Below are 17,064 nucleotides of genomic sequence, written 5' to 3' on the forward strand. Positions count from 1 at the left end.
GCAGAGCTGGTTGATGCTGCTAGGGAAAGGGATGTCTGGGGCCCCCTGCTGGAGCTGCTGCCTCCGCGACCCGACCCTGGATAAGCGGATGAAGATGATGATGATGATGATGACTGGAAATAGTCAAATGACGTCAAATTTGACAAGATGGCGCGGTTCAATAGGGCTTCACTTTAGATTTATGCCGCGTTCCAGATAGGATTTTAAGCCCATAAGTTACGACTTCAAGTCACGACTCACGACTTCATAGCGTTCCAGGCAAACTGTCTGAATGCGTGGCATTCTGGATAAATGTAAACAAGCCGATATGATAAAAGCTTGAGATTTGGCACATTGTCAGAGCTGGCAAGCTAAACATTGTATGCCTAATTTCGCTATGCTAAGAAATCGTACGTTACATTTTGTTTATTGACATCATCGACTTTTCGCCGTTTGCATGGTCACGTTTAGGTTTACCTTAAAGGAAAATGCTCGTTTTTGACAACCTGGACCTTATTTACGACATATTATAAGAAGTTTGACTCACCGAGATCACTTTTGTGTTGTTCGGAGGCCTGTAGAAGAAATTTAAAATCCAGCGCGAGCCAGTATATCCATGTAATGGCGGCGGACGGGGCAACGGGAATGCAGTTTTTCAAAATCCATTTTCGGCCGCTAAACGGTTGTTTTCATCAATCAGATTGGATGAATTGTTGTTTTGGTTTTCAAATACGGGGTCTTTAGCCTCTGTAATATGATCTTTACACGCCTCTCCCCCACTTGCTCCAGCACGCATGCGCACAGGCCAGCGCGCAGACTGGCTATTCTCCGTCTGTAGGCTACACTCGCGCTCACATTCTCTGCGCTACGATCGGATTGTTGGTGCCTAGAATATTGTCGTCGTCATTCGTCAGCAATGGTTCGTTTTTGCGTGTACCCAAATTGTCCAAACAAAATGACTACCTGGACAAATCTCAGCTTCCACAGGCTTCCTTTGCTCTCCACGGACGTCCTAAAGCTCTGGCTAGTAGCGCTGAAAAAGGACCCCAATACGCCAGTGGATACATTGAGGCTAGCCGATCATCGGGTATGCACCCTACTAACACAATCAGGTTGCAGCAATGTTGCAGAAACGTGCAATTTAGACTTTTGTATGGTCCACTCAACGTCAAGTTAAACGTGCATGCAACGCAAACGCGGTATCTGCACACAAGTTGCTGCAACGTGCAGGTCCAACGTGTCTGCAACGTGCCTGCAATGTGTACACAACGTTGTGATTTCCGTGATGATTTCGATATATGTTGCTGTAACGTTGTATACACGTTTATATATTGTTACGTTGCTGCAACGTGGTCTACACTTCCGTTGGCTACATATATAATTTGCATTACAAAACAAATCAGCTCCTTGCACAAGCTCCACTACTTCCTGAAACTCTACAGGCATATTTCTTTACCGTCCTATACTATTGGATAGCAATAGCGATGAATCCGGTGTGCAGCACACCTGATCAATCACTTCCATCCACTAGTATAGGCCAGGAAAGAAATACGCCTGTAGAGTGTCAGGAAGTAGTGGAGCTTGTGCAAAGAGCCTATTAATGTCATAGTCAATGCAGCAAGCAAAATTATGGTACAAAAGTTATGACACAACACCATTCAGTCAAGAACAATTTATTTTATTAAAAAAGTACACAATGTCTGGCCTGCAACATGATAAACAAGTTTAAAAACAAAAAGGATTTAAAACAAAATAATACAAAAACAGTTATTTACAAAAAAAGTTATTTACAAAAAAATGGCAGGCTGTGCTCAGATGGGCTGCGGGTGGGCGTCAGATGGGCTGGGGGGCAGCTAGGAAGGGAAGTCTTCCTCATCAGAATGCTGGGGAGTGCTCAGATGGACTGTTCTTGGATGGGCTGTGCTCAGGCGGACTTCTGCAGATACCTAAAGACACAATGAAATGGCCGTAAATACACAACGCACATACATGCACAAAAAAGTGGTACACAATCTTTGGAACCATGCAGTGTCACTGGGTAGGAGAAACCAAAAAAAAAGACATCACTTACCCTTCTGCATTTAGCAGGGGCATGTTTCAATGTCTCCTGCAGCTGGGCGGCCACCTCCGCCATCGTAGCCTTTGGCATGGAGACCATCACTGCACCTTTAAGTTATCAAGAAAGGTAATGGTTTCAATTCACATCGGTCATGGAACAAAGACGATGTATTAAAAAATATTCAAAATATGAACCATTTCTTACGTGTTAGAACATTGAAGAGTGTCATACTCTTCAGTGGCTTCTTCCCCTTCTTCCCGTGCACACTGTAGGCGCTCCACACCGCATGTGTGGCTACAGCTGACAGCACCCGCCGGACTGTGTCCGCCAAGTCTCTGCCACCAATGGCACCTAGGTATTGTGTCTGCAAAACAAAGACAGTCATTTACTGTACCCTTCCCTGCACTGCAAAAATAAGACAAAGTTCTGCCCTGCAGACACTCACCATCTTCCTCTGATGTTCCCGGTCCTTCAACCTGGCCTCACAGACCTGCAGCTCCTCTTCCGTTTGGGCAGGGTTCAGTACATCCAGCACTTCTCCCTGGGCTCCAGACTCCACAGGCCGCGTGCTCTGGGCCAGTTCCCTCACAGTCCGTGCAAGCTCACGGAGTTGCTCCCGCATCTCTGAGAACTGCTGATGTACAGACCTCTGGAAATCTAGATAAACACAGATGTGGCTATAAGTACATTGACATAAAACTAAATGAAACTCAAAATATATCCCTGCATGCAACATGAAGTAGTCCCATACCAGCATCTGCAGAGCAGCATCGATTAGGTAGAGGGGTACATGGAGTCAATGGTGCTGGAGCCGTTTTATTGGGCGACGGCATCACAGACCTAACTGAAAAACAAAAGGGATAAAGGAAAGGGATTAGCAGGAAACTGTATGGTGTTGGCAGCATGCTTTGGCTTCTGGCATTTGAAGGAAAATAAATTAAGACATTAACAGGTAGACATCACAACACCACAGCAGTACATGCCACTCTTACCTGGTCTGGCTGGGGTGCTATACATGAAGCCTGGGCTCGCATGGTTTTTGCTCACAGGGGATGAGCTCGGAAAATCTGCAAGATGAGTAAATGGTATTCAATCTAAAAAAGCCAATCACAGAGCTAACTGAAAACCTAAAGGGATTAGCAGGAAACTTTATGGTGTTGGCTTTGGCTTCTGGCATTTGGAGGGAAACTAAATAAAGACAAGACAGGTAGACACCACAGCAGTACATGCCACTCTTACCTGGTCTGGCTGGGGTGCTGTATGATCTGGCTGGGGTGCTATACATGGGGCCTGGGCCCCGCTCGCCCACATGGAACAAGCTTGGAAAATCTGCAAGATGAGTAAAATGGTATTCAAAATAAATAAAAAATAGTCCAACTATCAGTGTGCAGTAGGCATAGACATTTCATTTCAACACAAACATGCAGTTTCAGTTTTAACAGGAACGCCTGTTTTTGACTCGAACTCCAACAATACACACCGATATTACTAATGTGGCAAACAAAGCTGCCTCCATCTTTGTTTCGAGCTAACGTTACATGGACCACGTTGTCCATGGTAACCCGCTTACCTCGTGGGTGGCATTGTTCTCAGTCTCCCACTTTCCAGACAAATGGAAAATATATAAAGCATTATCTTGGCTTCGCCTTCACTGTTGCCTATGTAATATTAGCCTAAGATTCGTGATGTCCTTAGAAAGCCTGACACGAGCGAGCTCCCAATGTGAGTCTCAAATTCAGCAGTCAAACAAACAAACAATTCACATGTGAAGCGGCCATTTTAGAGTAACATTGACTAACAAACTACCAGCTCAGACCGTTCGCTCGCTTATGTTTCTGCAAATGTTCGCGGCGAACACAAAGCCAGCAGTAACAGAAAAAAGGTTTGCAATAGTTTGTCGGATTATTTGCAATATTGTCTAAACGTTAGTCAAGTTCGGGCCTTGACTTAGCTGGCTAGCACTAGGTAGCGTGCTAGCTAGCATTAGGTAGCATGCTAGCTAGCATTAGCTAACGTTTGCTAGCTAGCATTGGGCTTCCAATTCCTGAACTTAGTTTAGCGTGCAGGTTATGAGTTACTTCTGTTTACTTAAATTATTACCGGTAAGTAAACAAATAAATAGCTAAACCAACAGTCAAATCAATGTAATTTGATGAGGAAAAAAACCCAGAGGTGACTGGTATAACTTACCAGAGAAGAAGTGCGCACCACACTGTGTTTGTTAGTCCCCAATCTGCTCTCTTTATGGATTTAAACCACAGCTTTCGGCGGTTCCTCTGAAAAGGGTGACATATCGAGGGGATGCTGAAGAATCTGAGGCCATCATCTTGTCCTTTTCTGTTTGTACAGTTCACAGCACAGCAGCTTTGAGGCATAATTAGCTACATGAAACGGAGCTCCTGGCTACTGTGGCGAGTTCGTTTGCCTTTTTACCCAGAGGCTGTGTGCTCGCTCTGCTGTGACGTAGGCGGCGAACCCATCTATAGGGAGGGAAAGTAATCTCATCGCCCCCTAGTGGAAGCGTTCCATAATGCCGAGAGAATGAATGGGATTTCTCGACATGTCTTTTGATTTTTTTTTAATTAATGAAAAAGCATTCAATTTATAACAAACAGGGAAATATACAATCAATAACATTTCTAAGATGCGTTATTAACCTCAACATACAGTACAATATGAAGGATATAAGCGAAAATAAAAAATAAATAAAAAGAAGACAGGAGCAGTTTGGCAAAGAATCCTGCCTACTTTAACTGTGAACCAGCAAGCAGTGACGTCACGGGATAGCTGTTGATGCTATTTTTCCTTAATGCTTGGATTAAGAATAAGAGCACACGAGTGGTCGATTCAATCTGGGTAAAACAAAGACGAGAGCTTTATTCTTCAATACGTTTGCAAGCGGTCTCTCACAACAGGAAATGGATTCTAGTCAGAGAGCCCCGTCCAATAGAGGCGGAGCCCTTTTAAGGGGACAGTGTCGTGACATGATGTTTGACCAGCTGCTCTGGCAGACACAGATGGCAGTGAGAACTTAGTTAAGGTGTAATTCCCACAAACATTGTAAAACAATTAAACAGAGGAAACAGGAACATCAATAGAGTAAGATAAACAGAAACCCTATCTTGGCGTGAACACATGGGTGATTGTTGAAATTCTTTAACAATTCCCCAATCTTGTGGGTAAAACATCCACAACAATAATATAAATGAAAGAATCAACCATGTGGAATCAAATTATAAAATATCATCAGCAAGGTAAAAAGATAACATGATACTAATCTAATACAGATTTCATATATTCATGAGTGGGAAAAAAAAAAAAAAACTCTTTCTTTTGAGAGGAAAAAACTTAACTTCAAGTTTCAAAACAATTCAAAATCCTTATTTCCAATGGCACAGACTTGACTAAGTTCTTGAGTTGAATGAAGGTCTAATTCAACTTCTCCTTTGAACATTAATGCAGTAATGGGTATCTCTGTAACAGTATTCAAACACTTTCCAATACACTTAAGAACAATGCCAATAATAATAATAATCAAAATAATAATCATAAAAATGATACCTAGAGATCTGAGAATATTTCCAGAACTTGAAAAAGCATTATCGAAAATTCCCCAAGCATTAAACCCATGGACAGTCTTTAAGATCTGAATACCTTTCATGTTTGATTCATGGAACTCTGTTAATGTGGCATTTGGATCTGAGATGAACGAACAACATTCTGACCCTACAATCGCGCATGTTCCTCCTTTACTAGCAAGAATTATATCTAAGGCAAACCTATTTTGTAGCACAACTTTCTTCATTTCATTCACCTCCTTAGCTAAGGCCGAAATTACTCTGTCCGATGCATTCAAGTGATCCGCCAAGACAGCGGAGAGAGTCATGAGTTCAGTTTGGGTGTTATACATGCCATAGTTAGGGAAAAATACACCAAAAATAAACTGAAAGGGCGATATAGCACGACGATGTCTATAATTGGATTGATGATGAATTACCTGCATTTCAGCGTGATCCACCTTCCTAATCATGGGGATTAAATGAGCAAGATAGCATCTTCCTACACTGTTGCTATTTAGGTTTGAATAAGCTGTATCGCCACAGACTAAAAATACCCCTTTTGGAAGGCCTATCGCTGAACCTGGATATAAGAATTCGTAGATAGGAGCAACGCAGGAGCTAGTGCCTAGATCATTAATTTGTGTCCTAACTTTTGTGTTGTATCTGAAAAGATCAATACAGGCTGTAACCTGTTGAAGAGGTACTACTTTGAATTGGTCGACTTGATTTTGATGTTCCATTTCTTGAGGATGCAATTTTGTTTGTGCTTTAATGATGCAATCGATAATTTGACATTTTAATCCAGAAATGGTAATTGAATTTCGCCAATTTACTGAAGTAGATACAGCTGGGCAAGCTAACCTAGTACTCGGTGCATGATTGTCTATTTGGACTAATATAACTTGAATTTTGTGAACCAATCCCTGTCCAGCTATTTCAGAAAAGTGTGTAACCTTGAACAGAATAAGGCGGGAGAAATTAGAAGGTCTATGATTCTCATTAACCTCTAGTGTCAATTTGCTTAGAATAACCTCTTCAATCCCTGTATAGGAGTTACCTAGTCTATCTAATCCTACATGAAAATGACAAGCAGAGGATTGTCCAGGAGCAGAGAAAACATGAGTAGCTAAACCCTGCCAGTCATAGTGTGACCATTCTGCTTGGGTTAAAGGAATTGGATAGAATATGGGCACAGCAGTACTAAGAGGTACATTTTGACAAATCCAACAGTTAGCGTAGTTCATTCTATGTGCAAAGTCTCTGACTATACTAATAGCTTCATTAGGATGCTTCTTTTCCTGTACAATTGACTTAGCTGATTTGGTTAGGTGCATAGAGCAGTTAAACACAGTACCTTGAGGATAATCTGGAACAGATCTACAAATATCAACTCCATAATTCTTTGTTCTTGATACTCGCATAACATCTTTAGCTAAAACACACCAATAAGGAGAGTCTTTCTCTACATTAACTTCAGTCACAGTTACAATAGTAGAACCTGGGAATCGTTTGTTACTTTCAAATCTCACATAAGCAGTATGCAGCATCTTCCATCCATCTTCGTTTATCGTATAGACCCAACAGTCAAGTGGAGTGCAACGCTCAACGGGACAAATGAATACTGGAGTGTGTTCTTGTCTTTTCCTTCGTTCAATGGTTTCAGTTTCAGGAGAGAACTGGTCCGAGTTCTCTTTCAAGGGGGGTGCGAGTAGGCGTGTGAGGGGGAGTGTGGTTGGATTATGATTGGGCGTTGCTGGGGCAGGGGTCAAAGTTGTCATCATGACAGCAATGAGGAAAAGATAGGGTGTGTTATCCTTGGTCTGATTCCTCAGATGAGGAGACCAGAGAGTGAGCTTTCGCCCTGGTGGTGACACCGGGTAATGCATCTTGGTTGTTGGAATCTTTTGGCCGGCTGGCCTCGTCTTGGTTTGGAACCAGCCTGCAGTGGGTGGCGTGTACCCAAGACGTCCTCTCAGCTACTTTGATGGCCGTCTGGGTTGTCAGCAAGATCTGGTACGGGCCCAGCCAACGAGCACTATTCCACGCCTTCCGTTTCAGGTCCCGGATCACCACCCATTGGCCTGGCTGGAGGTGATGCAAGAAACCCTCTCTGGCATCCGGGATGGTCGCCTTCACTCTGTTGAAGAGATCTTTTAGTATGTTGTTGAGTGCCAGACAATACTGTACCATGTCCTGTTCACAGGACATCAGAGTCAGCTTGTTCTGGGGAAAAGGTTTGTTAAACATTCTCATAGGTCTACCAGAAATGATTTCATAGGGGGAGAGCCCCATAGTTTGGTGGGGACGGCCCCTCATGAACATCAAAGCTAAAGGTAAAATTTTCATCCATGACAGATTTGTCTCTGCCATCAGTTTGGTGAGCTTAACCTTCAATGTCTGGTTAGCTCTTTCTACAATCCCGGCTGATGCAGCATGGTAACTGCAGTGCGTTCGGAGGTCAATTTGCAAACTCTTACAAATCTCATTAATCACATTATTCACAAAATGGCTTCCTCTATCAGAGGAAAGTTTCAAAGGCAATCCCCATCTGGGGATTATCTCTCGGAGGAGACTCCTGGCCACAGCGATTGCTGAGGCATGCCTGCAAGGGAAAACTTCAGTCCACTTAGAAAAAACATCAGTTAAGACAAGGCAATATTTATACCCTTCGCATGGTGTAAGTTCAATAAAATCCATCATCACATGTTCCCACGGAGACTCTGGTCTCGGGTGAGCTGACATTTTCATTTTGATACCTTTCCCAATGTTGTTTTGCATACAGATGATGCATTTGGCACAACTCTGCTCTGCAAACACAGTGAACCCTGGCGCATACCAATACCTGTGCACATCATCCACAACTCCTAATTTTGAAATATGATCAGGACCATGCGCTAGTTTGAACGCATACTGGAAACAAGAACGAGGTAAGACTGGTTTGTTATTAGGTCCTAGCCATAACCTGCTTTCATCATTGAATGTGCATTTGGTTTTCCACTTCTTCTTCTCATCAGGAGGAGCAGATTCCTGTAGGTCGGCAATGTCGTTCAGAGACATGGGAGGAGAGACCTGTGAATCCACAGATGAGAGAGAGAGCATAGACAACACAGGAGCGCAAGAGGAGAGTGCCGCCGCTTTAGCAGCTGAGTCAGCAGCCGTATTACCTATGGACACAGGATCCGAGGTTCTAGCATGAGCTTTACATTTGCATACTGCTAAACTGGATGGCAACAACATTGCTTGCAATAAATGGTTAATCAAAGTATTATGAGCAATGGGTTTACCACTTGAGGTAAGGAACCCACGATTCCTCCATAGCATCGCAAAATCATGGACTGTGCTAAACGCATATGCACTGTCAGTGTGGATAGTAGCAGACTTACCCTTGGCTAAAATACATGCCCTGGTGAGCGCAAATAATTCAGCAGCCTGTGCAGAGAGATGGTTAGGAAGTCTGGCTGATTCCAGCACTGTAACAGCAGTAGTAACCGCATAGGCAACAACAGGCTCACCAGCTTGTGATCGCTGGGCAGAACCATCCACAAAGAGTTCAAAATCAGGGTTAGACAAAGGAACATCAGTGAGGTCAGGGCGTGGCTTACTGACTAAGTCAATAACAGCCACACAATCATGTGGATCTCCGTCATCTGGTGTTGGCAACAGTGTCGCTGGATTCAGGACAGTACATCTCTGGAGAGTAACATTAGACATGGTTAGTAACACATTCTGATAGTGTAACAGTCTCGCTGGATGCAGGTGTGAGGTCTTTGCCTGTAAAAGTAAAGCAGAGACAGCATGTGGAACATTCACGATTAGTGGTCGCATGGCTACCACGTCGACACATCCCAATACTGCTTCAGTGGCCGCCGCCACTGATCTAAGACATGGGATTAACCCTCTAACTACACTATCAAGCCTTTTAGAGTAGTATGCTACCGGTCTGTACCGGTCCCCATGCTTTTGGGTTAAAACGGCGGACATATAACCGTCCTTTTCATTTGTGAAAAGGTGGAAAGGCTTTTCATAGTCAGGGAGACCTAAACAAGGGGCTGTAGACAGCCTCTGTTTAAGGGCCGTTAGAGTCAGTCGTGCTTCGTCAGTCCAGGTGATTCGGTCAGAGGGAGAAAGGTTGCGTCCGTGGGCCAGATCGGACAAGGGTTGTGTGAGCTCAGCGAAATCCGGGACCCAGGCCCGGCAATAGTTTGCAGTTCCTAACAGAGACATCATTTGTTTTTTGGTTGTAGGCATGGGCAGAGCAAGGATAGCCTCCACACGGCTGCTACCTAAAGATTTTCCATTTTTAGAAATAACGTGACCTAGGTATGTAACCTGTTCACGCACCAGCTGGATTTTGTGTTTGGAAACCTTATGGCCATTCTCTGCTAAATAAAACAACAATGCGTTTGTGTCTTTGACACATGACTCCTTGTCTGAGCTAGCAACAAGCAAATCATCCATATACTGGACAATGATGCTATTCTGTGGTGGAATAAACCCTTCTAAGCTGCGCGCGAGCTCTGCATTGTAGATAGAAGGACTATCAACAAATCCTTGAGGCATAACATTCCACACATATGTTTTGTTCTTGAACTGGAAAGCAAACCAATGTCTGCTATCAGGGTGTACAGGTACAGAAAAAAATGCATTACTGAGATCAATAACACTAAAGAAAGTAGCTGATGAAGGAATGGAGGCAAGGAGGGTTACCGGATTAGGACAAAGAGGAGTCCTAGCAATGACAGCTTCATTAACACAACGCAAATCTTGAACAAAACGCCATTCTCCTGAGGCTTTGCGCACAGGGAGGATTGGAGAATTGACAGGAGAGCTGTCAACCTCAGAAATGGCTCCACGCTCTAACAAAGATGCATGTACCTCTGCAATACCTTCTATAGCCTCTAGAGGGAGCGGGTACTGAGCGCGCTTTGGTCGGAATGAACTTTTAGGGGTAACCACAACAGGATTCACGTTTCGAATTTTCCCTATATCAAATTTGTCCTTTGCCCATAATGAATTTGGAAGTCCTTGTAACACAGATAAATCTTCAGATAAGTCATCAGATTGTGTCTGGAAGAAACATGATTCTTGGATTCCCCTAGTGACTGGAATAGCCCAGGTGTAAGGAAATGCTCTTACCCCCGTCTTGGCGGAATACCTCATTTGATGAGGATTTCCGACCCAGTCCGTTATTGTCATTATGTCCATCAGCCACGCATCAGCATCCCTCCTATTAACAAACTCAGAAACAGCAAGAGACACATGAGGCACAGAATGACCATCATACAGCTGTTTCTGTGTACCGTTAAGGTCGACAGAAAGAACTGCATGATCCGGTCCAACATACAACACATTACACATCAATGTCTCATCCACTTGAGGCAACATCCAAGTGTCCTCAAACCCATGGTCTTGGCTTAAAAAAGATGTTGATGCGGTACAGAGCAAGTTATCATGAGGGCTGAGCGGAGCATCGTAGCTATAACATGTCCGTACTTTTGAAAACAACTTTTCCAAATGTTGTGATGTATGAGTGTTACAATCAACATACCAATTATAAGACCAATCGGTAGGCGCGTCGGTGTACATGGTTGTCACCTCCGGAGGTGTCATTGTTGATGATCTGAGTATGGTGACACCTTCTGAGGAGCAGGTCATCTGGAAACCTAGCTTACATAACAAGTCTCGCCCACAAAGATTCACTGGACAACATTCACTCAAAATGAACTGGTGTGTTAGCTGACAATCATCTACTTCCACTTTCAATGGAACAGTCACTCTTTCATTTTTCACAATGCCTGCAGCACCAACAGTTTTAGCCAGCTCCTCAGTCACTTGAGGACGCTGTGTCACGCTAGCAGTACTAATTACAGAAGAATGAGCACCTGTGTCAGCCAAAAAAAACAATCTTTCCCCATTAACAGTCATAGTTACAGTTGGATTATCAGATGGTTTGGTATGCAGATTAAGGTATTGATGAATATGAATGATTCTCTCCTCATGTACACACTCACTTTCCCTAGCTTTCCCTACCTGTCCTACATCTAGTCAGAAACCATTTCCCTGCGGAGAACTGACAGAGACTCCCGGAGGGGGTGCAGATCCCCATTGGTTAGGAGAAGACCTTTGTACCCTAGCGTATTGTCTACATTCCCTCCAGAAATGCCCTTTTCGCCCACAGTGATTACAGCGCTCATTTGATTTGTTAAACCTGCTGGTTGGTTGTGAATTACCCTGATTCCCTCTATTCTCCCTTGATTGTTGACGCTGTCCATCTCTCTGCTGTGGCTCTGTGCGAGCATTGGAGTTGAAGTACCTAACCTGTGCAGCCTGCAGCTTCACGTCAGAGTCCTTCTTTTCAGCAGCCTCCCTTTGCTCCTTTAGCAGAGTGAAACGTTCGGCAAATCTGAACACACCCACGACCTGTACTAGCGGTTGTGTTTCCCAGTTTACACACGAAGTCCTGACTTGGTCACTAAGGGCAGGGAGAACATTGTTCATTAATTGTTGTTTCAAAACAGTATTGTAGTCATTGGCATGCTTATTCATGCCCGAGTGAAGAGAAAAGGTTTTCTCCAGACGTTCATAAAAATCATCGAAAGATTCATTCAGCTTCTGTTTACAGGAGGAGATCAGGTCCCAGTTAGTTTGTGGAGGGAACCGGAGCCTGATTCTCTGCAGCAGCTGTATCACCTGAGGTGCAAATAAAGGATCATCAAAAGTCAATTTATCATCAAAATTACCCCTTATATCAGCCCATTTGAGACGTAGCGCAAGCCTCATTACAGCCTCAAGTTCCTCAGAGTGCGGTCTGTACATCTGAACAGCAGCATTCACATCTCTCTCAAAGCTGTCAATGTCCTTAGCAGTATCAGGTAATGAGGAAGCCAGCTCCCGCAGCTCATCACAACGGAAAGGTCTGTAGACATCAGAAAAAGGGCTCCATATGGCGTGACCTGGTTGGCCCAGAGGTGGTTGAGGTACAGGATTAATGCATCTAATCATTGGCAATAGCATCTTGCCTAATGCAGAAGAGAGTTGTTGTTCCTGAACCTGACCAGTAGACCTAAGACTATAGTGCTGATGGCCCTCGACTGTTTCAAGAGCAGGGGGAGGAGTAGTATCAGGGGGAGTCAATAAAGGAGGTGAGACTTTGGCTGAGGTGTCATCAGGAGTCATAGAGCCAGTCAATGAAGGGGATGAGCCAGTAGAAAGGGAAGTTTCAGGGAAGGAAATAGCCAATTTAGACTGACTGCTAACATCAGTACTGCTATGAGAATAATAACCTGGAGGGGGTGACATCTGAACCAACCAAGGAGCTTGAGAGTGGGCTCCAAAAGGAGTTCCAGTAGAGGGAGAGGGGAGATGTGAAACCTGAGAGGGGACAGATGACGGACCAGCAATAGGGGTCGTAAACCGTGACAATGCAGGATCAGGGGGGGGGTGTTGAACCATGGAGGTTGGCGGAAGTGTCGGGACTGGAAGAGGGGGGGGCAGCACAAGAGGGGGGGGCAGCACATGGGCTAGAGGAGGGACGATGCCCTGCTGAGCCTGAGGGTTTGGAATAGGGATGGCCGCATTTGGATCAGGATATAAACGACCCGGTTCTAAAAGGTCGTCGTTGTCTGAAGGAGGAATTAATTTCTTAACATAAACAGCTTTAGCAGTGACAGAGTTCTTCCTAGCCTCCCTTTTGTTGCGGGCAGTTTCAGCTCTATCAATTGAGTCATTTGCAGCTGTCTCCCAAGCAAGAAAGTGAGACCAGTTAATGGCATTCTCTGACTTCCTACCTAGCTTAGTTAATTGAAACTCCTTAAGCTGTCTCTTAACTGTCCCTAGCAACTTAACAGACAGTGTACCAGACACAGGAGGAAAATCACTATTTTTAGCCCATAAAGTAATTTGCTCACACACACTCGGATCATACTTAAATGCCACTATCTTGGCAGCCCCCATTAAAGGTTCCCGTTTTGGTGCACTAGCAGTACTTCCCATTTTACAAATACAAACAAATATCAAAATTACAGTAAAAAAACAATAACTGCTGTGTTGAGAGGGTTTTTTTTTTTTTTCTCCTGTTACTTTTTTTTTTTTTTTTTCCCCAAAATGGCAGACTTCAGAAACCAAAATGGTGGATCCTCAAAATGTTTGAGGAAAAACAGGACCTCTCTCTTTTTTTTTTCACAAGCAGCAAAACAGGAAATCAAACCACGTGCGCACAAAGTTAGCTAAGCACGTGGGCTGATCAACACGTGGAACCAACCACGTGGATGAACCAGCTAGCACAGAGAAGCTAATCAGTGAACCAATAGCACAAAAACCAAAGCTAACAGAAATACAAGATACGTAGCTTGGAGCAGAATTAAAAGAACAAAGGATGAGCACAAGAGTGCCGTAGAAATCCCAAAATAACCCCAACACTTAACACAAAACAAAGCCAGCACAACACCAAACACTGAAATACACAACCAAACCGTAGCTAGCATGTACAGAAGGACAACACCAAACAAAGACCCAGAAAAACAGGATCAGAAACCCAAGACAAGACAAACACAATGAAACAAAACAAGGCCTACTCGACTCACTTAGCAAAAGCAAATCACCCGGGGTTTAAAAGTTCTCGAAGTGTAACAGCCACCTCCGTGTCATGCCCTTCACAACCGGAGTACAAAAAACAAAATAACGAGCCTTAGAACAACAAAAGCTCCGTCGAGTCGCAGCAACCTCACGCAACGCGGATCCCAAAACCAAAAATTCAAAAGAGAAGGCTTTTCGAGAGTAATAACGCTGTGTAGTACTCCACTATTCAGTACTGGAAACGCTGTAAATGCGTCGCAAACAAAAACCTAACCCTGGTTAGATATATAGGGCAGGGAGAACATTAGGCTTTTTAAGCGGGCATGCGGTCAACAACCAGCTTTAAGAACAACAACCTCAGAAATGCATGTACAACAACCGGTGCGAATAAAACTATGGTCAATGTCTCCAGCTGAAAAACACAATCGTACCACTATAATTTAGATTCACAACGTACCAGACCTTTCAGCGAGCTGCAGAGGAGAAGGGCATCGAGAAAACAGCCAGCAAATTACGCCAGCCGCTCGACGTTTGAGTCCCCAAGTCAAAACTTGTCGCGGATCCACGCATCGCCTCCGGAGCACGCGAAAAAAACTCGTAGTTGTCCCAGAAACCGCAATTCGGTTTTACAGACACGTCGCCATATTGTTGATGCTATTTTTCCTTAATGCTTGGATTAAGAATAAGAGCACGCGAGTGGTCGATTCAATCTGGGTAAAACAAAGACGAGAGCTTTATTCTTCAATACGTTTGCAAGCGGTCTCTCACAACAGGAAATGGATTCTAGTCAGAGAGCCCCGTCCAATAGAGGCGGAGCCCTTTTAAGGGGACAGTGTCGTGACATGATGTTTGACCAGCTGCTCTGGCAGACACAGATGGCAGTGAGAACTTAGTTAAGGTGTAATTCCCACAAACATTGTAAAACAATTAAACAGAGGAAACAGGAACATCAATAGAGTAAGATAAACAGAAACCCTATCTTGGCGTGAACACATGGGTGATTGTTGAAATTCTTTAACATAGCCCGATTGCAATCCTAATGCTAGCCTAATAGGACTTTAATCCAACGTCACTGCAAGGTTATTTAATGACGTTGCAGGGACCCATATTGCCAATGTTTCTGCAACGTTGCAGAAAAGTCTAATTAGACTTAGGAGGGTAAAGTTATTTTCGACCTTAGATGGACGTTGTCACAACATCGCCTGATGGTAACGTTGCAACTTACCTAAGTGCAACTTATGTGCAACGTTGCTGCAACCCACTGTGTTAGTAGGGCAGTATGCACTTTGCTGCCGATGATTTTTTTCCAGGCAGGCAAAAAACACATGGGACACAGAAAGTGCAGCGTCTCCACCTCAGGAAGAATGCCATCCCAAAGGTTGCAGAAGGCACAACAGACACAATGGAGGTAAAGCATTTCTCTTGAAGCTTAGTGGAATTATGTTATTAGGCTATAATGTGTGCTCATCGATTGGTGTAATATGTCAACAAAGTAGCTAGCAATATAACGTTACAAACTAAGTTGAAGAATTATCTACAGTAATTATCACTGATAGCAATATAAATAGACTATAAAACACTCAGACTGAATTGAAAAGTCTGTAAAAATAAGAAGCATGTTTGTTGAATACCCCAAGCTCAACACAGGTGAGCTGGGGGAAGGGCACCTCTTTTCTTCACTAGCCTACCCTCTGCAGACAATTGTGTGAATTGCTTCCTGTACCTGCATTTCCATATAGAAACTTTACCAAGGGTGTTGGGGGAAGGGCACATTTCTTTGTTCAATAGCCTACCCTATGCAGACAACAATGTGTGAATTGGGATCCTGTAGGCTACCTACATGTACAAATAGAAACCTTATAAACGGTTGTTTTTGTCATGAGGCTTTGTAACACACTTCTTCGCCACTATCTTTTAGGAGAGTGCCAGTGGTGCGGGGTCTCCTCCGGAGGCAGACTTTGAAATACGCCCACAATCCACTCCAATCAAAAGCCAACACAGAGCAGATGAGGAGCCATCTGGATCATCTAGGCCTGATTTATCCTCTTTGTTGACTATACTTCTAACCAGTCCACCTCAGACAACAACACGCACAAGACCATCCCGATCTGGAAAATACCTTGCTTTGCCTCCTATATGGTCCCAATCAGTGGTAAGCACAGCATTGAAATGGTTTTGAACCTGTGTTTTGCATGGGTATTATCCGAGTATCTATTCAGCCCATCCATTCCTGTACTGTACATATACAATGTGTATTTTATTTGTCTGCACCAGGAGCGGATCCCATCCACATCAACCTTCACTTTGATTCCTGCACACCCGTCTGCCTCAACACCATCGGCAGTATTGAGAGTGAGTTGAGAGCCTTGTCTTTTATTCATAGCAAAACGATAAACATGTATGCATAAAAAGTTATCATGTAAATATTACTATGATAGAGTGAAAATTTCTTACTTGAACATCAGTGCAGTTAGAGATAAATTCTGCAACTGTTTTGTGTCTTCAGAGTGAACATGAAGAAGAGATGGAACCGGTGTCTGATCTCAGCACGAGTTTTGGGGACTTGGGTCTGGATCCCGCAGACGTCAGTTTTGGACCACCAAGTTCTGACCCGCCTTCCAGCACAGGGACTACGTCTGGGTCTGCAAGCTCTTGTGGAGACACCACAACAGGATGGGCCGAAAAGAAGTGGCTGGTGAACGAGTCACACCTCCTTCAACTTTTTCAAACCTGTCCCAAGTGTACCAGTCTAATAACCGAGACTAAAATCAACACCAAAGGCAGCCAAATCAAGATCCACTGGACCTGTGGGAAACACTTTGGTGACTGGCAGTCATGTCCTGACCGAAGAGGCATGCCAGAAAATAATCTGCAAGTATGTGCATCAATAGT

General features: G+C 43.9%; 1 protein-coding gene across 1 annotated transcript; it reads right to left on the bottom strand.

The window, feature by feature from the left end:
* Positions 1–1,832: 1,832 nt before the first annotated feature.
* Positions 1,833–3,116, bottom strand: LOC311321530 (uncharacterized protein; the record flags this gene model as incomplete). Its single annotated transcript, XM_084453526.1, has 5 exons — positions 3,031–3,116; positions 2,484–2,695; positions 2,243–2,402; positions 2,051–2,145; positions 1,833–1,925 (listed from the first exon to the last, which is right to left on the bottom strand). Exons 1-5 carry the CDS (start codon positions 3,053–3,055, stop codon positions 1,833–1,835), a joined length of 585 nt encoding a protein of 194 aa, XP_084309652.1. The 5' UTR covers positions 3,056–3,116.
* Between the last annotated feature and the right edge of the window lie 13,948 nt (positions 3,117–17,064).

This window comes from Borostomias antarcticus, assembly GCF_949987555.1.
Source record: "Borostomias antarcticus genome assembly, chromosome: 2".
NCBI lineage: Eukaryota > Metazoa > Chordata > Actinopteri > Stomiiformes > Stomiidae > Borostomias > Borostomias antarcticus.